The sequence below is a fragment of the Heptranchias perlo genome, chromosome 5, assembly GCF_035084215.1.
Source record: "Heptranchias perlo isolate sHepPer1 chromosome 5, sHepPer1.hap1, whole genome shotgun sequence".
In the NCBI taxonomy this organism is placed as follows: domain Eukaryota; kingdom Metazoa; phylum Chordata; class Chondrichthyes; order Hexanchiformes; family Hexanchidae; genus Heptranchias; species Heptranchias perlo.
In genome coordinates this window covers 97,004,224-97,025,966 of record NC_090329.1, presented here as the reverse complement: position 1 = coordinate 97,025,966, position 21,743 = coordinate 97,004,224, and the positions used below count along the sequence as shown (strand labels likewise).

The 21,743-nt window shown below is 41.2% G+C and overlaps 1 protein-coding gene across 1 annotated transcript in view; it reads right to left on the bottom strand.

Moving 5' to 3' along the window:
• mdn1 (midasin AAA ATPase 1) overlaps positions 1-21,743 on the bottom strand; it is a 178,672-nt gene that overhangs the window by 116,437 nt on the left and 40,492 nt on the right. The window contains exons 14-25 of the mRNA XM_067985297.1: positions 20,158-20,306; positions 19,158-19,218; positions 17,597-17,808; positions 13,288-13,391; positions 10,430-10,574; positions 8,897-8,993; positions 6,835-6,948; positions 5,125-5,272; positions 4,602-4,712; positions 3,561-3,712; positions 2,657-2,835; positions 1,134-1,342 (exon numbers count right to left, since the gene is read on the bottom strand). Coding sequence (XP_067841398.1) covers positions 1,134-1,342; positions 2,657-2,835; positions 3,561-3,712; positions 4,602-4,712; positions 5,125-5,272; positions 6,835-6,948; positions 8,897-8,993; positions 10,430-10,574; positions 13,288-13,391; positions 17,597-17,808; positions 19,158-19,218; positions 20,158-20,306 — 1,681 coding nt within the window. The remainder of the gene's footprint in view (positions 1-1,133; positions 1,343-2,656; positions 2,836-3,560; positions 3,713-4,601; positions 4,713-5,124; positions 5,273-6,834; positions 6,949-8,896; positions 8,994-10,429; positions 10,575-13,287; positions 13,392-17,596; positions 17,809-19,157; positions 19,219-20,157; positions 20,307-21,743) is intronic.

Sequence of the window (21,743 nt, the reverse complement as noted above, 5' to 3'; positions counted from 1 at the left end):
TTCAATTTTATCCCTCTAGAAATGAATCCCAGTGCTTGCTTTGCTTTTTAAAAAAAAAGTGGTCCTATTAACCTGTGTCACTACACTTAGTGATGTGTGTGTCTGTACCCTCGAATCCATGCAAGAGCAATCTAGCTAATCTCACTCCCCCACCCTATCCCCGGAGCCCGGCAAATTTTTTCCCTTCAAGTACTTATCCAATTCCCTTTTGAAAGCCATGACTGAATACAGTTCTCCCCTGTACTTTGTATTCAGCTTGGTTCTCTACTGAATTATGAACCTTGCATTTATCATAAGCCTCCTTTTTCTGTAGGTATCAAATATCTATGCCTCTTAAACTTAATATGCCCCACTGATGTTTAAGAAATTTCTCCTCCTATCCTGATATGAAACTAAAGGGAGAGGTAAGAGTGTAGATGGACAGATGAATGTTGAACTTCCCTCCCCCCCCCTTTCTTTTTCTTTCATTTCTCTATCATACTATTGCTTCCTTTCTCTGTTCATATAATGTAGTCTTTAGAAGAAACTTGGTTTGTGATTTTTTAGATGAAATTGACCATAGTTGTATGTGACATTGTATGCACATGGAGGAATATAACTATATATATTGAAATTCCTTTGTCAATTACACGCCCATTCTGCAAGTTTATTAATGTCTTCCTGTATTTTGTCGCAGTCCTCCTCAGTATTAACAATACCCCGCACCCTCCCCAAACTTGGTGTCATCCGCAAACTTTGAAATTGTACTTCAGATTCCAAATCGTTTACGTACATGGTTCCAGCACCAATCCTTGTGGACCTCTTCCCACCTTTTTATCAGTTTGATTATGGATCTTCCTCCAAAAACTACCTTGCTTTTCTCAGTTTTTCCATCCTAGCTGCTCCACTGACATGTTCTGTATTGCAGTTTCTGAAGAGTCTCCCGGTCCCAAAAGGTTAGTCTATACTTTCTCCTGCAGAAGCTAACAGGCCTGCTGTACTGCCAGCATTTTGTGTATTCACTTCAAATATAAAACATCTTCATTGATCAATTTATCATCACATTTATAATCTATTAAATAATTTGCAAGGATGAAAATTTCTCACAATGAAGTTAGAAGGAAGGAAAATGGGAAAACCAAAATCAGACAAACCTTTCTGCCTCCATATAATCCAGGAGGATTCTGGGTTGCAAACAGCATGAATCTTGGATGTGCTTTTACTACTTCTTGGGTCTCAGTGATGAAGAGCTCTCGATTGTCATCAAGCAGTCGATTAAGTGCTTCCAAAACATCAGTAGGGGCTAAGTTCAATTCATCTAGGATAATCCAGTAGCCCTTTCGCATTGCATTAATAAGCACTCCTATAAAAAAGAGAGGCACATCAGCACCTGAGTCACATTAAAAAATGGAAAATTTCAGTTTGGAAACAGTGTGTAGACGTTCAAAACTGTTAGTGTTTCAACTACTAATATTTACTCCAACAAATGCCATTTCCTGTACAACAGTCAAAGAAAATAATGTTCCAGATGCAACAGTAATAAGACATGTGTAACAATTTTTAGCAATTTTGGTCTCACTACCACCCCATTCCCAACTAAATATGGGGCAGTGGAGACCCCAAAAATCTGGTACGTACCAGGGATTTAACCTGGAACCGTTCAGTTCTGTAAGGTTTGATAATTTCATTGGTGGCGGGAATGTTGCCTTTAGCAAGAATCATCAAGGGAGGCTTTCAGTTACAGATTAAATAGACACATAGATACTTATCATGTAAAAGAGCTCAAAGCAAGGAATATTGTAACAGACATCAAGGCAATAGTACTTTGCTACCGTGCATCAGGAAATCACAATCCAGTTTTTTGAAGCATAAACACAGCTACTGAACAGATAAAGATGATTTAATCATTTGCTGGGGCACCCTCCCAGGTAGTAGCACAATATGTTGTCTAGGGATCATACCGAGCTATCACATTCAATACACAACACTGCAGTACACAGAACCGGAAAACACAAAAGAGAAAGGAGAGATGCAATAGGAAATGAGTGTAAAAAGCTAAAGACAGACATTTTAGTAATTATTAAGTATCTATGTGTCTATTTAATCTGTAACTGAAAGCCTCCCTTGATGATTCTTGCTAAAGGCAACATTCCCGCCACCAATGAAATTATCAAACCTTACAGAACTGAACGGTTCCAGGTTAAATCCCTGGTACGTACCAGGAAGGGAAGCCAGGGAAGGACTTAGATAAAGACAGACAGTCTGGACTTCCATTCCTGATTCCTAGCCAGTTGAACAGACCTCATGGTCACATACCACCTGCTAAGAAAGGCCTCTTGTGCAAAGTACTAGAGGGCAACCAGAGCCTGTGGAATCATACTCTCCCTCCAAAAAAAGCGTGTGGGGGGCCTGGGGGGGGGGGGGGGGGGGGCGGCATGCAGCGGGGGGAATTAATTGGCCACAGTAATTCACCAAATGTTTTAATTGGCCACAGTAATTCACCAAATGTTTTCTGTGCAGTGAAAGTGTCCAAACTGCAAACACCAGTATCGTACAAGTAGTCCACACTACAATGTTTGCATGTAAATTCAGAAAGCATTAGTCAAGCCAAGCAAAAGAAAGGAAAGATTGCGAACTATGTTGTATTGTATTTATCTCCAAAAAAAACTGTACAAACCTTCCTTAAATACCAGTTTTCCTGTTTCATCAGATGCATAGCAGCCAATATATTCCTGAATGTCTGTGTGCTCGTGATTATTGATCCGCATACAATGGTTTCCAGTGGCGGAGGCCAACCAGCAGATCAGACTGGTTTTACCAACTGATGTCTCTCCTTGAATAAGCACTGGATGAATCCTTGAAGTGGAACAAAAGAGGTTGTTTTGTAAATAAACATATTGGTGAAGTAGTAAATAAGCATTAGTGACATTTGGCAATGCTTGAGCAAACAAAAAAAATCAAAACAATTCAGTCTGAGCTACAGCTGGTTGAACATACCCAGCATGCTCATTTTCAAAAAGAAATAGCAAAATGTTGAATATCTGGAAATGTTTCAAAGCTACAACAGGGGTGGTAAGTGTCACGTGGAAGGAAGAGAGCCACAAAATTGAGATGGCAATAGGAACTTGAAACCTGTTTTATATTAGCTTAATTTTTTTAAAAAAATGATTTGTTGTTAACAAGAACATTAAAAACCCTTGTTTTCCATACTCAGCAGGAAATAGGCATCCTTTGCACACTTGGACTTGGTTTGTCAACTTGGCTCAGCTGGTAGCACTTGCACCAATGAATCAGAAGGTTGTGAGTTCAAGCCCCACTCCAGGACTTGGGTACATACTCTTCAGTACTGAAGTAGTGCTGCATTTTCAGAGATGCCACCCTTTGGAAGAACGTTAAACCAGGACCCCATCTGTCTGGTCCAGTGGCTCAGGTTTACAATGAAGGTATCATGGGACTATTCTAGGGCAACAAGTGCATATCCCCGCTGTCCCCAAAATACTGATGGTTGGCATGTGTGCACCAACTTATTCAAACTGAAGATCTTCAATTCATTTTGTAGACTGAAAATTACATATTCCTACCCTGCAGCAACTACTCTCACAAGATCCCTTAGGTTAAGTTTGACAGAGGGTGTGAGAATATATAACTCGTCAACGGCAGGTTCCTTATCTCCTGTCGCAATCCAGTAGTCTTCAATCTGTAGTGACGGCCGTCCTTTTGGTTCTGGGATGGGCTGAAATATTAAAAAAGGAGAAAAAAAATTACTGTTTCCAATTTTCAAAACCAGTATTTCTCCTAATTTCAAAATTTGGAGTTGATTCCACCATTTAACCCAAACTCAACTGTGCACTAAAAATCTGAAATACTGCAGCAGTACAATGCCTGTTTCTTCACAAAGTGTGCTGGGAGTTCACAAAGGTCACTACTCAAAACATAAATTGTAATGTGTAGATATCCTGAAGCTTTCACTTGATTGCAGGGATACAGTAGTGCAGTGGTTATGTTGCTGGACTAGTAATCCAGAGGCCTGGACTAATTAACTATAGAATAAGTGCAAATCCCTCCCTGGCAGATTGAGAACTTTAATGCAGTTTTTTTTTAAAATGTTAATAAAATCTGGTAAAGGTGACCATGATTGTCATAAAAACCCAACTGGTTCACTGGTGTCCTTTAGGGAAGGAAACCAGTTGTCCTTGCCCAGTCTGGCTTATATGTGACACCAGTCCCACATCAATGTAGTTGACTTAACTGCCCTCTGAAGTAGCTGAACAAGCTGCTCAGTTGTATCAAACCACTAAACGACCTTCTCTTAGGGCAACAAGGGTTGGGCAATAAATACCGGCTTGCCAGTGAAGCCGACACCCCGAGAATTAATTAAAAAACTAGAGATTAAATTTAGCTTATTTGAAGTTCTGTGTCTTATTCACCTTCCTTGGGTTATTAAAATTGGATATACCAGACACTGCTCATTTGCTGTAATTTTTGGAAGCAGTACATTTCCATTACATTGCTATTTTTGCAGCTAATTACTATAAAATAAGTCTCCGTCCAAGATTGGTTTAGAAATGCACAATTAGTACTTCAAACACAGAATATTCACTAGCAAAAATAGATCAAGGTACCTGCTGGAGAACAGCCTTGGCATTGGTGCCAACAATATGATGGCAGATCAGCTTCTCAACGATTGGGTGAGATGTGCGATCCAGTTGAGTTAAAAAACTCATACAGAATCCCTGTAACAATTTGAAAATTACATCAGACATGTAGTTTGAGTTCTGGTTCTGTAGACAACCAGGAATTTTAAACAAGTATAATTTGGAGATAGGGGTGAGAAGAGTAAAAAAAGAGCAAACTACATAGGATTTATTGTACTTGCCCCTTCACTGAATTTCAGCTTTAAACTTTTAAATGAAGGAACAGCAATTTCTTTGCTGCAAGGTTCAAATGCCTCTGCTAACTATAAACAGTGTTTTTAATAAGTGTGCGCTTTGGGAGCCAAATATTACACTACAAATGCAGTGCACACTTCATGACACCTACCTAAAATGGGTGCAATAGAACAGATTTTTAATTATGTGCAGCAACATTTACTGTAACTAAGTTTGACAATGTTAAAGATTAACTGAGGTGACATTCATCATTTACCTCATACAATGAGCGCTGAATGCTATTACACGAGTTCAATGCTGCAAACCTAAGAGCACGGCAGAGAGTCCGAAGGCTGTAGTGGGGCCTGTGGCCTGTACCATCCATTAACTTGACATCTGCCTCCTTTCGCACAGATAAGTAAAACCTAACAAGGAAAAAAGTTTTCAAAGGAAGATTGGTATACAGATACATCAAATACAACTATCCCTGATTGATCCCTGCAATATCCTGTTGGGTTAGCAAACTTGCATCATGGAGATGGACACCAAGTATTTCTAGTACCATGGGATCTCAGATACAAATGTGGTGAAAGAGATTACACGGAGGGTGACCAGAGAGGAACAATCTCCACCCTTGGGCGCTCAGACTTCAAAAGGCATGTCATTTTACAGAAAGTAAGGGATTGCAAGAATAAAAGGTGAAGTGGCTCAGTACTCCACTTGGAAGCATTTTAACAAACCATGACAAATGCTCTGGAGGCAGAGCACCAGGTAATAGAGTATGAAGGGAAGAGTGTTGATGGCCAATATCCAGTCAATACTCTATGGTAACAACAGACCTGTGCAGTGCCTTTTATAAATCCAAGTTAGGGGTGCAGTTTAACACCCACAGGTGTGAACTGGTTGTCTGTGCAGTGTCACTAGAAACCCCTCAGACATCTTGATTGTTCAATGTACCTCTTTGCTTGCTTACTGTGGTCGATGCTGGCTTATGCTTTAAACACATTATAAAAAGGCTTATTAACCACTAGCCAGCATCGACAACAGCACAGTGAGCAAGCAGACAAAGAAGTGCCATTATGGATAGCAGGGCCTCACTGTTTATCAAATCACAACATTGCACTTCAGCAACGGGCCCATGGCCTGGTTTGTCATAGGCCCAATAGCTGAATCTTGAAGCAGCAGAAGCAGAAGCTAGATGCTTTAGGAACACAATCGAACAATGACTTTTAGTAAAAACTTAGAGAAAAGTTAATCAAGACTAAAATGAGGGGAGTAGCCCATGCTTCAACAGAATAGCAAGAAGATTGTAATGAGAATGGCACGTGTATTGTACAGCTGAAGACCAATACCTTTGGAAAGTAATGGAATGGGTCTCGGCTGCAAAAAGATGACCAAGTTGGTGGGACAGTGTATATGGGAGACCAGAATGGAAGAACAGGCAGACAGCTACAGGAACTGAGAGGAGAGCGCACACTGACAAGGTCCTGCAATGTCCCTGGCCAGTTGATTAGGATAACTGACTAACATAATAGATAGCAATAGTGAGATAACAAAAAAAGTAGATAAATTAAACAGCTTCATGAAAAGACAAAAGGTTGCACAGTTTTGTTACAAGTTTTATATGAAAGCATCAAAAGCTGTTAGACATTCAGTGCTTCAAACCCAAGGGCCAAGCATGGAGTCTAAAGGCCAAGGCAACTGAACCAAGGTTTAGTGGTGCATGCGGAGTGCAACTTTAACACCTCAATTTATTGCACCCATGAAGTGACCTGTGTGGCAGCAGTAATAAAATCTGACCCAAGCAATGTAGTCAAACTATTTCCTCCTCTCTTTTCCCCCTCCACCCCACCAACAAAACTCCTTTACTTTCATTAAATTATCGTTATTTTTTTTTAAATTATCTTCACTGAAAGAAAAGATAAGTGCAGTAAATGTTAGCAAATACTTCAAAATTTAGAAGCCAGAATCACCAAATCATTCTTACTCAATGATCCCTTGAATAGTTTTCTTGCTGACATTTAATCCATTTAGATAATCAGATATGAGGATTCGGAGATCTCCTTCAGCTTCTAGTTCTTCTACATACAGTTCTGTAAACCTGCCAACAGAAAATGGTAAAAATTAGCACAATGAACAATTCAATTTTATTTTTTCTTAACTCAAGAATCAGTTGAGGATAACTAAAATGAGGGTTGGAAGAGATAAACTGATAACAGGAGAGCAGCCTGCAGACAGCAACAAGATGGGTCCAAATAAATTTAAGATGAGTATTAAAGAGTGTTGAAGGCCAGGTAAATCTTTTAAATGATTATTAACACAATTAGAGAATTGGGAAATGACAGATAAATTCTCAGTCATCACAAATAAAATGTGGACAAATTTCAGATACGGTTATTTCCATTCAGAAAAGCACGCACTGTGAAGCAACAAACTAAAAACACACAATTGCAGGACATGTGGAACATGTGTCTTGGAACCCCTCCCACCGACCCAAAAGAAATGAGTGGGGAATTGTTTGGTTACGTTTTTCATTATTAGTTCCACAAACATAGGAGCTACATCTAAGAACAAAGATAAAAGGCAATTCAAAAGGAGCAAGGCACGAGTCCTTGAATTAGAGACCAGTTAGCCTAACATCCACAATAAATAAAATGATTTTCTTGAGCAGAATGCTGTCAATGTTCCTAAGAGCAAAGAGGCATGGAATTCAAAGTGCCAGTGATTGAATGAGAACAGTGGCAAGTTGAATTGAAGGAAAAGCATCAGTTACAAACAGAGGGTTGGAGGAGAGGATGGGAGTGGATGGGATAGAGTGACTCTGAACTGGGACAGGGGTTGGAATTGGAATTGTGACTGTTCAAATAACTTCTGGTTGTTCTGTTCTAAATCCAATGGTCACTTTATTTCTTTGAGATTAAACAGGTTATTAAAAACTTATTAAACAGAATCTATCATTTTAAAATCTAATAATTGAAAATTTTTCTGGTGCATTCAACATTTGAATTTCCTCCTTCAGGCTTTTGTTTCTCTGACGAAAAAAAGGAATGTACAAAGCGCATGTAACTACTCGTCATATGCTTATGATGAGGGCCAGTTTATTTTGATACTAGTCAGCTTTGGCTAGCTTTATAGGTTGGTATGTATGTATTTTTATTGCAAGAGGGGAAAAAGTGACAAGGAACATGATTCACATATTTGAGATGAATGGATCAAATATGGCAAATTAATTTAGATTGATTTTTTTTTAAAAACAATGCTTTGTGGACAAGGCTTAGTTAAAAGGTGACTCGAAGTGCAGCATGAAGCTTCACAATCAGGCAAGAAGGAAACAAGTGAGAGACTACTGAGTTGAAGGAACAAAGCAGCACTCAATCTAAAACACAAAAAGGAACAGTTGGCTGTCGGTTTGCCTTAGTTGGTAGAACTAGTTCGCACACAAAAGCTCATTAGAATAGAGAGAGGTTGTGGGTTCAAACCCCACTTGAGCATATATATTCCAAGCTGACATTTCAGTGCAGTGGTGCATTACAAGAGATGCCTTCTTTTAATGGGACAATAAACTGTGGTGCCATTTGCCATTCGGAGGTGGACTCGAGAGATCCCATAATACCAAAGAGCAAGGAGTTCTAATGTCTTGGCTAACATTGTTCAACCAACACCATCAAAAACAGAGTTTCTGGTCATTCATTAGCTATTTGTGGACTTGTGTGCACACAGGTTGCCCTGCTTCCACAAAAGTATCAATTGGTCATAAAGCACATTGGGTCATCCTGAGGACATGAGATAAATACAAGTTCTGGTTTTAAACTAAAACAGGAGGGGCATTTGAAATGTTATACAATATATACAAGGCCTGTTCTTCAATTAACAGTACTTTGTAAAGCAGTCGACTACAGCAACTTGGCCACTACAATGTGCACTGTTCAAATTGCAATTTCCTGCTTAGCAACAGAAATTAATTGCAAACCACCAGAGAGCTAAAATTTGTAGGGGTGGAGGGTGGAACAGAGACAGAAAAGGAACAAAGTTTATCAAGTTTTAGTTACCGGTTTCTTATGCCTGGTGGTAAATTTTTCTTTCCCACATCTGTTGCTGGATTCATGCAGGCAAACAAGCGAAACTCTGGGTCACGGTGTATGGGCTCTGTAACAGGATAAACCAAGTTAGTAATGTTCATTGTAAAAATAATAAAAAGAATAAGAGCATTTTGTTTCTATAATTACTAACTGGCTGCCCCAAACACAAATTACTCGACTTCAAAATCTCTAACCACAAGGGGTTCTACCAACTAACTGTTGAAAACATACCAAGTAGGCACCATGCTATATTAAACTTCTGAAATGCACCATGGGTAAGTGGCAAGATGTGGGTTTCGACTATAAAACACCTATCCTGTTCGCTATCTCAAACATGCGTTTCAGCAAGATGCAAAGTAGAACCAGGTGCTTCTAGTCGAAAGGAGGGTCAGAACAAGCCACGAGCCACCTTGTTGCACACTTTTGAAACAAGTTAAAACGTGAGGCCTGGAAGCAGATCACCTCCCTATCTAGATACGGCATGAGAAAAATCAAGAAAACAAAACAAAAAAATCAGCTACTGCCATTGACCACATTTTCATTGGCTTTCCCATTGCACATGGTGGCAACAGTAGCATTTAGACCAAACAAAGGAACAAAGGCAACAGAAGGGGAAAACCAACCTGGAAGCCTTAATTTTACAGAACACAAGAAACAAGTCACTTTAGAGATAATGGCTCGGAATTTTCTCCAAAAATAACAGAGCGCCAAGCAGGGCTCACCAATATTTCAGGGCAAATGGAAGAGCAAGTTCCGGTGAGCGAGCACGCAGTCAAATGCTCAAATGCGCAAGTTGCTGTACCAGATGTTTGAAAGCTCACCCCTGAAACAAATGGACCAGCGTGAAGTTGCTGCACTGCCCAGCTGGATATGAACTAATCTACAAAGAAAAAGGTTCGCTGGGTTGTTTTTTTTAAGGTCAAAACTAACTTAACCAGCATGGTAAGTCTTAATGACTGCCAAACAGCCTCTGGCACTAAAAATTGGCGATGTCTCATCTGTTGTCTTTTAATTCGCTTTCTCTAACTGATTTTACATTGATTTAACTGTTGTAGCTTCCACTTCCAGGTTCTGACACTGCGTGGCTTTTCAAGGATGCTTCAATCAGATTGTAAACAATTTTACAACACCAAGTTATAGTCCAGCAATTTTATTTTAAATTCACAAGCCTCCGAAAGCTTGTGAATTTAAAATAAAATTGCTGGACTATAACTTGGTGTTGTAAAATTGTTTACAATCGTCAACCCCAGTCCATCACCGGCATCTCCACATCAATCAGATTGGTTGCAGGGGGAAGAGAGATCCTTTCCCCGCACATGTAGCTCAGATTTCCAGGAGAAGACGCTGCACTTTTTGCAGCTCACCATTAGACGAAGTTCCCACACTAAAGCCCACGGATCATCTATAGGCAAGTTTAAATCTAATGAGCGGCATGTGCTGTTTGTTCTTCGCTCAGAGTGAATTCCAGGCTAATGTTGCATAAGAAGGCAAGCGCTCTTGTACCAGTATCTCCTCGGTCTAGCAGCACAAGAGAGCTTTTATTCCCTTCCAATAGTCCACTCAAACATTCCAGCGTCTCTGCTGCAGCCAAGTTGATCTCATCCAACAAGATCCACTCTCCTTTCTTCACAGCCTGTGCTAAGGCACCCTAGTAAAAAGAAGAAAAATGATAGTCAAAGGAGGAATGACAGACGGAAAAATTCCTCGATCTGTGCCGAGTGACTAATTTCAGCTGAGTGGTGATAGGGGTACTACAGTTAGGCTCAGAGCTAAAATCAACGAGGTTCCCAATCCAGATCATTGAGCGATCCTTGCTGGAAAGAGCACGTGTGGACGTTCAACAAAAACAGAATAATGTTCAGCTGCTATACCCCCCCCCCCACCATATCTATTGAAGTCAGATAACTTGGATTACAGTTATTTGAGCTTGGTTTTGATCCCTCTCCTAGTCATTTAACTAGTGTTTGAATCATACCACAAATTTTCCTTCAACCTCTTTCTCCCTCCACCCCACAAGAAATAATTTGGCTTTAATATTTTAGAAACAAGCAATGTAGTTTCCACCATCATAAAAGTAAACAATTTTACAACACCAAGTTATAGTCCAGCAATTTTATTTTAAATTCACAAGCTTTCGGAGGCTTCCTCCTTCCTCAGGTAAATGTTCAGGAGCTCCTTGAAGCCTACGCATTTATACATATAGAACAATACATGGTGTTTACAGACTGCCCCTGCAACTGCCCGTTGCCAAGGCAATCACCGTGTTCAGACAGAGAGGTGTCACCTGCAGAACCCCCGAATACACATTCAACAAAAAAACAAACAGGAAAAAAAAGAGAGGCAGAAACATCCGGAAGGCAGAGAAAGCCAGCAAATGACCCATTATATTAAAAACAGATCACATTTGTTCGCTGGTGGGGTAACGTGTAGCGTGACATGAACCCAAGATCCCGGTTGAGGCCGTCCTCATGGGTGCGGAACTTGGCTATCAATTTCTGCTCGACGATTTTGCGTTGTCGTGTGTCTCGAAGGCCGCCTTGGAGTACGCTTACCCGAAGGTCGGTGGATGAATGTCCATGACTGCTGAAGTGTTCCCCGACTGGGAGGGAACCCTCCTGTTTGGCGATTGTTGCGCGGTGTCCGTTCATCCGTTGTCGCAGCGTCTGCATGGTCTCGCCAATGTACCATGCTCTGGGGCATCCTTTCCTGCAACGTATGAGGTAGACAACGTTGGCCGAGTCACAGGAGTATGAACCATGCACCTGGTGGGTGGTGTCCTCTCGTGTGATGGTGGTATCTGTGTCGATGATCTGGCATGTCTTGCAGAGGTTACCGTGGCAGGGTTGTGTGGTGTCGTGGACGCTGTTCTCTTGAAAGCTAGGTAATTTGCTGCGAACGATGGTCTGTTTGAGGTTGGGTGGCTGTTTAAAGGCGAGTAGTGGAGGTGTGGGGATGGCCATAGCGAGGTGTTTGTCCTCATTGATGACATGTTGAAGGCTGCGGAGAACATGGCGTAGTTTCTCCGCTCCGGGGAAGTACTGGACGACAAAGGGTACTCTGTTGGTTGCGTCCCGTGTTAGTCTCCTGAGGAGGTCTATGCGATTTTTTGCTGTGGCCCGTCGGAACTGTCGATCGATGAGTCGAGCGTCATATCCCGTTCTTACTAGGGCGTCTTTCAGCGTCTGTAGGTGTCCATCGCGTTCCTCCTCGTCTGAGCAGACCCTGTGTATTCGCAGGGCCTGTCCATAGGGGATGGCCTCTGACGTGGTTAGGGTGGAAGCTGGAAAAGTGGAGCATCGTGAGGTTGTCCGTGGGCTTGCGGTAGAGTGAGGTGCTGAGGTGCCCGTCTTTGATGGAGATTCGTGTGTCCAAGAAAGAAACTGATTCTGAGGAGTAGTCCATGGTGAGCTTGATGGTGGGATGGAACTTGTTGATGTTATCGTGTAGTCTCTTTAGTGATTCCTTGCCGTGGGTCCATAGAAAGAAAATGTCGTCGATGTATCTGGTGTATAGTGTTGGTTGGAGGTCTTGTGCAGTGAAGAAGTCCTGCTCGAACTTGTGCATGAAAACGTTGGCGTATTGGGGTGCGAATTTGGTCCCCATGGCTGTTCCGTGTGTTTGGGTAAAGAACTGGTTATCGAAGGTGAAGACATTGTGATCCAGGATGAAGCGGATGAGTTGTAGGATGGCTTCCGGAGATTGGCTGTTGTTGGTGTTGAGTATTGATGCTGTCGCAGCGATGCCGTCATCGTGGGGGATACTGGTGTATAGTGCCGAGACGTCCATCGTGGTGAGAAGTGTTCCTGGTTCAACTGGTCCGTGGGTACTGAGTTTTTGTAGGAAGTCTGTAGTGTCGCGACAGAAGCTGGGGGTTCCCTGTACGATGGGTTTCAGGATGCCCTCGATGTATCCAGAGAGGTTCTCACACAGGGTTCCGTTGCCTGATACGATGGGACGTCCGGGTGTGTTGGCTTTGTGTATCTTTGGGAGGCAGTAGAAGTCTCCCACGCGGAGATGGCTCTGTCTGAACACGGTGATTGCCTTGGCAACGGGCAGTTGCAGGGGCATTCTGTAAACACCATGTATTGTTCTATATGTATAAATGCGTAGGCTTCAAGGAGCTCCTGAACATTTACCTGAGGAAGGAGGAAGCCTCCGAAAGCTTGTGAATTTAAAATAAAATTGCTGGACTATAACTTGGTGTTGTAAAATTGTTTACAATTGTCAACCCCAGTCCATCACCGGCATCTCCACATCATCATAAAAGTACTGATGAAAGAACTTTGCAACAAGTGAGTATTTTAAGAATCACTCCAAATGCTAGGTGGCAAACACAGACATCAATCACTCTCACACCTTACCTCCACAAAGGCAAATACCAGTGCAGATTCAGTCAATTTCATTTGTTGCTGAGCCTGGGTCAGACGGAGGCCAAGTAATTCCCACTTATCTCTCAGCCAGGCTTCTAAAATAAAATATAAACGTCATGGTTTTAAAAAAAAATGAAGTAGTGTGGGAATTTGAACAGCCACAGAGTTCAGAATAGAAAGTGGGTGGCCATCTGAAAGGGTAGGAAGAGGCAGGCAGCGCAGGAATCTTGCGGGCGTGCGGCACTCAAACTGGCATTCAGCACTGAATACCAGTGAGGGTGACGACACCTCGAAGGAGTGCAGTCCTGAACATGATACCATGGAACAAAGGACTACACAGGGGTCAGTGAAGGATAGAAATGCAGTAGTCACAGGGGATTCAATAGTCATGGGGAGAGACAGGCATTTGTGACCAACATTAGTCCCACATGGTGTGTTGCCTCCCTGGTGCCAGGGTAAAGGGTGCAGGACATTGTGGGGCGCAAACAGCCAAATGTTGTGGCCCATATGGGTACCATTGACATAGGAAAAAAAGAGTTAAAGTCCTATGTTAGAGTTTCAGGAGCTAGGGAGGAAGTTAAAAACGAGGACCTCAAAAAAAGGTAGTAATCCCTGGATTACTCCCAGTGCCATGCGTTAGTGAGTACAGGAATAGGAAGGCACGTTAATGTGTGGCTAGAGATAGGGTGCAAGAGGGAGGGCTTGAGATTCTTGGGGCATTGGGACCAGTTCAAGACAGATGGGTTGCACTTCAATAGAGCTGGGACCAATGTCCTCATGGGAAGGTTCACTAGTGCTGTGGGGGGAGGGTTTAAACTACTTTGGCAGGGGGTGGGCACTAGAATGTAGCATTAGAAAGGACAACCAAGGTGGCGAACGTAGGATTGGGAGCAATAGATGTGTGCGTGTGCGTGTGGGCACAAATAGCCACTTGAGAATATGAAGAGACCTGGCTCCAAAAAAGGGCAGGATTGGGTACTAAATATTCCTGGATACAAGGTGTTCAGGAAAGATAGGGAAGGAAAAAAGGAGCGGGGGGGGGGGGGGGGAAATGGCAGTATTAATTATGGAGAATATTGCAGTGCTGAAGAGAGAGAATGTCCTGGAGGGGTTAAGGACAGAATCTATTTGGTTAGAGTTAAGAAACAAGAGAGGTGCCATTACACTACTGGGTGTATTCTGTAGGCCACCAACTAGTGGGAAGGATATGGAGGAGCAAATCTGGAGGGAAATTACAGAGGAGGTGCAAGAACTAGAGTAGAGATAATGGGGGACTTCAACTACCCTAATATGGACCGGATAGTAATAATGTAAAGGGCAAAGAGGGGGAGAAACATCTGAAGTGTGTTCAGGAGAACTTTCTTCAGTATGTTTCCAGCCCAATGAGGAAGGAGGCATTGCTGGATCTGGTTCTGGGGAATGAGTGGGTCAAGTGTCAGTTTTGGGGTGGGGGGGGGGGGGGGGGGAACAGTGATCATAGTATCATAAACGTTTAGATTAATTCTGGAAAAGGACAAAGCAATCTACAGCAAAAATACTTAATTGAAGGAGGGCCAACTTCAGTGGGTTGAAAATGGATCTGATACGGGTAAATTAGAATCAAAGATTGGCAGGCAAAACTGTAATCTAACAATGGGCGGCCTCTGAAGAGGAGATGGTTTGGGTACAGTCTAGGTACGTTCCCACAAGGGGGAAAGGTAGGGCAACCTGAATTGTTGAGGGAAAAGAGTGTTTAACCAACTTCATAGAGTTTTTTTAATGAGGTAACAGAGAGGGTAGATGACAGCAATGCAGTTGATGTGGTGTATGTGGATTTTCAAAAAGCATTTGATAAAGTGCCACATGGTAAGGCTTGCTATTAAGATCGTGGCCCAAGGAACAAATGGGGCAATAGCAACATGGATATAGAATTGCTAAAATGACAGAAAATAGCAGTGGTGAACGGTTGTTTTTCAGACTGGAGGGAGGTGTACAGTGGTGTTCCCCAGGGGTTGGTGCTGGGACCACTGCTTTTCTTGATATATATTAATGACTTGGACTTGGGTGTACAGGGCACAATTTCAAAATTTGCAGATGAGAAAATTTGGAAGGGTAGTCAACAGTGAGGAGGGTAGTGATAGACTTAAAGAGGATAGAGACACGCTGGTGGCATGGGCCAACACGTGGCAGATGAAATTCAACGCAGAAAATAGTGAAGTGATACATTTTGGTAGGAAAAATTAGGATAGACAATATAAACTAGAGAGCACAATTCTGAAAGGGGTAGAGGAACAGAGGGATCTGGGGGGTATATGTGCACAAATCATTGAAGGTGGCAGGGCAGGTTGAGAAAGCAGTTAAAAAAGCATATGGGGTCCTGGGCTTTACAAACAAAGGCACAGAGTACAAAGGCAAGGAAATAATGACAAACCTTCATAAAAACATTGGTTCAGCCACAACTGGAGTATTGTGGCCAGTTCTGGGCACTACATTTTAGGAAAGATGTGAAGGCCTTAGAGATGGTGCAATATAGATTTACTGGAATGGTTCCAGGGATGAGGGACTTCAGTTACGTGGATAGACTGGAGAAGCTGGGGTTATTCTCCTTAGAGCAGAGAAGGTCGAGAGGAGATTTGATAGAAGTGTTCAAAATCATGAAGGATTTAGATAAAGTAAATAAAGAGCTGTTCCCATTGGTGGAAAGATTGAGAACCAGAGGACACAGATTTAAGGTGATTGGCAAAAGAACCAAAGATACATGAGGAAATACTTTTTTTTTAAAAAAAGGCGAGTAGTTATGATCTGGAATGCGCTGCCTGAAAGGGTGATGGAAGCAGATTCAATTGTGGCTTTCAAAAAGGAATTGGATAAATACTTGAAGGGAAAAAATGTGGAGGGCTATGGGGAAAAAAAGAGCAGGGGGACTGGAACTAACTGGATTGTTCTTACAAAGAGCCGGCACGGACTCAATGGACCAAATTACCTCCTTCTGTGCTGCAACCATTCTATGATTCCATAAAGTAATTCAGATTGTCGGCTTCTTCGGTTGTGAATTATACGCAACTCAAAAATACCTTTTCCTACCCTCAGGACATCAGCTTTTGTACAAAAATGAAACACCTTTTTCAGATACTATACCCCAAATTCTACTGTCGAATTATGGCCCAGATTTTGTTGAAAAAAATAACGGCGTCTGAACAATACACACCATTATTAATGTGCAAACCAGCCAGCAATTTGTGGCAAAGAAGAGATACCATGAATTGCAAATCGTCACAAGTTTCTGGCCGATTTGCGCTGCTCCGCTGATTGCTTCACAAAAATGACATCTCGCCCTTAACCACCCACCGAGTTTCATCAAGCTGCTGCATTTACACATTAATTGCCTATTAAACTCGCCACAAAGTTAAGTCTAGTAATTAACAATGAAAGTACCATTTTAACATAATGGTTAATGACTGCCAATCAACCTCCCTTGCCCAGAAAATGAACAATTAAAAGTGTGGAGTCCCATTCCTTCAGGTAATGAATTGTTGGAGATTTTTAAAATGTCAAATTTTCTTTTCTGCCTTTTTTTCTCTCAATCCAATCTTCCTTTTCCCTCTATTTCCCTTCCTGTATTTGATTTGACAATGAATTCATCCACTCTAATTCACTCTCCTTCTCAGTCCTTCCTCTGTATTTCTCAATCCTTTAATCTCATTAGTTAGGGAAATACACTGTTTGTCCCGTTGTTCACCAAGGTCCCAGATGCCCTGTTTCCTTCGCTGTATCGTTATCAGATTGCACTTCTAGCAACATTGTGGGCAAAAAATTTTAAAACCTAAACGTGCAGAAACAAGTCTAACTAACAGTTAATAGCTATAAAAAAATGTTATTTCTCTTTCATCTCAAAACACACTATATAGTTAACTTAGTACAGTATGTCTAATACCTCACACTCCTTGAAATTGAGCTCACTTTTTTAAATGACAAATCTTGTTCCATCTGTCATGACAAAACTCAATACAAACTTTTTTAGGGTCAATTTTGCTGACAGTTGAGGCAAGATTCCATGGTACAATTTTAACACTATAATAAATCAAGATTATGGCATTAGAACATGAATCGCAATGGAACAAGACATTTGGGAGAAGTCATTGCACATTTTTCCATCCATTATTGCCGCACAGCTGTAAAATGACCATTTGCTAGAATGGAAGCAACAGACAACTGTACTTTTCCAAATCAATTCTCTTTCCACCACCCCGCTTCCCATACAAAAATCCAATGCATAAATGCAAAAAAGTATTTAAAAATATAAAATTTTAAAATTTCTCACTGTCTTCCTTAGATTTCAGTTCCTTATCGATGGCCGTTTTGAAGACGTGCTGCATCAATCGGAGTAAATCTTGCCAGCGCTTCTGTTTGCAGCACGTTTGGATATGACCCAAGAAAGTAGTGTTCTGCTTCCTAGAGTATGTCTGAATGAAAAGCTCTTCAAACGCTTCTCGTAAAGGCAGCATAATAAGTCTACGATCCATAGGTTTGTACCTGAACAGAAATAAGTATAAATCCCAAATGTTAGCTTACGTGTAAATCAAAAACCAATGCCATATTGTTGGCACTTGGAATAAGTGATGTTGCCTTTTACTTTAAAAAGTGATCAGGTTCAGAGATTTAAAATCAGGGGAACTCCAGTTCTCACGATGATCAAAAATCATGATCAAAAGAAAAGAGGCCCTTCTGGTTAAGTATTTTCTGAACTAAATAGCAGTGTCATAAAGAACCAGTAGATCCCTCTGCTAACACCCATTAGGGAACTCATATGTGGAGTTGGGAGAACTTCACCAGGGAGTTTGGCGTATTAGTACTTAACTTAAAATCAAATTTAGATTGCTGACTGACGCAACTTGAAGGGAAGGTACCCTTCCATAGGGCACCTACGTTAGTTTACTTTACTTTCATCCCTCCCTCACTGGCCTCTTTCCTGGGACTCACGCCTCCTACTTCCACAAGGATGAGTCAAAAGTGAAACTTGCTCTTGAAAGAATGTTGATGCTTCTCTTGGTGTTGCCGAACAGGAAGTGTACAAGACAGTTACAGTTGGGACTTATCCTCGTGCTAATTTTTTTCTTGTATTGGTACACTCTGTATTTGAAGTATATCCCTAACCTAAAAGTTAATTTTCTGACAGTGGGTTCATTATTGTATCCTAAATGTTAAATATTCATTTACCGTTTGCTACTAGAATTGTATTACGCTCCCCTTTTTCACACCAGAGGTGCATCAGAATATTTAACAACATTACAGCGGGGGAACCTGAGACGAGACAGGTTCGTGAATGGTGAACCTTGGGTGGATTCCTGGTGTCTTGTCGTCAGTGAGGAGACAGGGCAAGGCGGGGCGACAGCACTGGGTGGGACAGCTGTCACAACTCGCAGCACTGGTTTGTGGCTTTCTAAGAGTTCGGTGTAAAAATTGAATTTGGTGTTTTATGATCAGTTCCTAGACTGGTGCATCTCTGCTGTAAGAAAATGTAAACATTCTAATTACTGGCAGCGAAACATAGTAATTGAATCTGTGAGATTCAATGACTGAATTTGTTATTATTGAATGTGAGATTCAATTAGGATATCATTAGTAAAACAGCCCATTGAGGGCATAAGGCACAACTTAAATTGGAAGAGGCAGATTCCAAATATTGAAACATTGCATTTTTAAATCACCTATGCATCATGTTAGGTTGGCCATTAGTAATTTAAATTAGATTAATTTAATTTTTAAAAAAAACAGCAAGAAAATGTTCCTCCAAATAAGGACAAGAAATAGCCATGCGTGCATTCAGCTATCAGCTTCTCTCCATCAGAAGCCTTCAGCCATCCCTCAAATTCAACACTTACCCTCCAAGCAAGTCTGCAGTGTCACTCTGTTGATTCATATTTATGACCTTCAGTTTGTGGCCTGAAACAAAATACAACAGAATACTTTACACAAGACAGAACTTGTAAGGGTCATCGATTAAACACCAACCCCAAATTGACACCGTTTCAATTTGCCAAAATGTTGACAAGCATGTGGAAAAAATTCAGAATTTATTTCCTCAAACAAACCAAGGGTGAACAAGTTAGGTCCTAAATATTAGAAAATGAACATCCAAGTTTTCAGCACATTCTGCTTCAGTGTTATAAATTTACAAATTATGTATGTTGGTAATTGATAAACAGATTAATTCTCAATGTTGGCCGTGAGCAATAACTCAAAACTATTGATCAAACAGGAGACACGAGTATCCAGGGTAGGATTTGGTAGGAGCGAGAGGTCCAACAATTGTTTTCAGTCCCAATAATGTGACTCAGCAGAAAAATAAGTGATCGGTGGATATAGAATCATACAATGGTTACAGCGCAGGAGGAACTGGAAATCCTAGGATTTCAACTTCCAGTCAATCGACCAAACAGCAACACTAATTCCTAGAAAAACAGTGTGGGCTGAAAAAAAATCTTGCTGTAGGGTCTGCCCTAAAGCTTTTTTTGATGTAGTTATTTTTTTTTTAATTCAAGATTCCACAGAAAGTGTCAGCTTGTTTTTAAAAGAATGCCATCAATTATACAGTGTCTGCTAAAAATGTTAAAATTACTCGGGGGAGGGGGCGTGGTGGGGGGGGAAATCTCATTTGTTTGCCTTCCCTTATGAACTGACAATCAACGCACAGACTTTTAATAACTTATTTCAGAAGTATGCGCTACACGGTTCAACATTATTTTAGATGGCAACTTCTCTTCCCCAGAGTATCTCTTTCACTACAGGGACTTAGATTTCCTAATACATGGTCATGAAAATTATTAAACCGTATGCCACATAGTAAGATGAAGAGCACTCAACTTCCATTGTTCTACCAACCTGTAATTCTGGCAAGGTACTGGACAGTAGAGGTTTTTCCAGTACCTGTTTCACCAACCAATAAGACAGGCTCCTCTTTATTAAGGCAAACAGCCAGTTGCTCCAGAAGCAGCGATGAGGGTCGTGTGGCTGAAAATGTCTGCTTTTCCCTTAGAAGGCAGTACAATAATTTCAGTCACGCAAAATAAAAAACAAAGCATTCAGGTTAAAAATATTCGTTAGCAACTTATCAAGTAAGCAGAGGCCAATTACAATGTAGAAACATGGTATTGTGATTGTAGATTGATTATTGGTAAATTGCATTAAATATCTGAAAACTCAAATCTCAGATCATATAGTGAATACCTCAATGTAACCAATGGGCATATCTGAATGGCTAGTCAGAAAAATAAAACTATTCAGAAAAGTCATGACATTGATGGTGAAAACATATAATCCATTTACTCCTGAGCAAGCTCACAACAGTACTAATGCAAGTCATGCTTGCTTAATCCAAGTTCCAAGGCATTAAATAGCATTTCAAATATACAAAGTAGAAATAATCTCTGCTATGCTACCTAATGTAAACTGGATCTACTGCAAGATCCCTCATTAAGTGGTGACCATGCAAATTCTCTTTGGCCTATTTCTATCCCTCGGATGGCACTAGACAGACATCTGAATGGAACAAGATAGACAGAAATAGGCTTTCATAATCAGAACAGGATAAAGGAAATTTAAAAGTTATCAATTCAATTAGAGCTGTTAAAACAAACCCACGATACTTGTATTTTAGTTGAATGAATGTGTCGCCAAAAAAAAAATCAATTTCCGGTGACAAACTGGTTTTTAACCCCGTACGTGCAGCGACAGAAAACCATTTGCCACATTTATAAGTGATCTTCATAAATCAGCAAGAGTGGAAGATTGCAACCCCACGTAACGAGTGGTAGGTCTTTACTTTTAGTACACTCGCACATGAGGCCATGAACCAGAGGTAAGAAAATCAGCTTTAAAATGGTGTTGGCGGAGGGAAGAATATCAGCCAGAAGAACTAACTGCTCTTATTGGAATAATGCCATGTGGTCTTAACATCCATCTGAACCACCAGAACCAGTAGACGGCACCTCCATATTTTCTAGTGCTAAAGAGGGGAAATGGGGTTTAGCTGCACCTGGGGGTAGTTCTGGGTGAAAGTCCAGGAGATAGACAGTATTGCAGTGGGGCTGAAGTTTGACCATGAAGGGGTGGGGAAGAAGGGTTCTTAGATCTGTTAAACCACAGGTACCCCTGTGCAGTGTTGCAGATCAATGAATGGTGAACCACTAGTGGATTCCTGGTGAGTCAACTGTAAGGGGAGAGGAAGGGCATGACCCTGACAGCACTACATGGAAGAGATGTCACATCTAGCATCACTTGTTCCTGGCTTTCTAAGACGATGTGTTAAATTTCTTTTGGTATGTTATGATTGGTTCGTAGACAGATGCATCTCCACTTTAAGAAAATGTAAACATTCTAATTACTATCTGCAAAACACAGGTAGTAACTAAAATTTTCAAAATTCAGTTCATCTGTTTTTAATTAGGGAAAAAACTTACATGATTAGG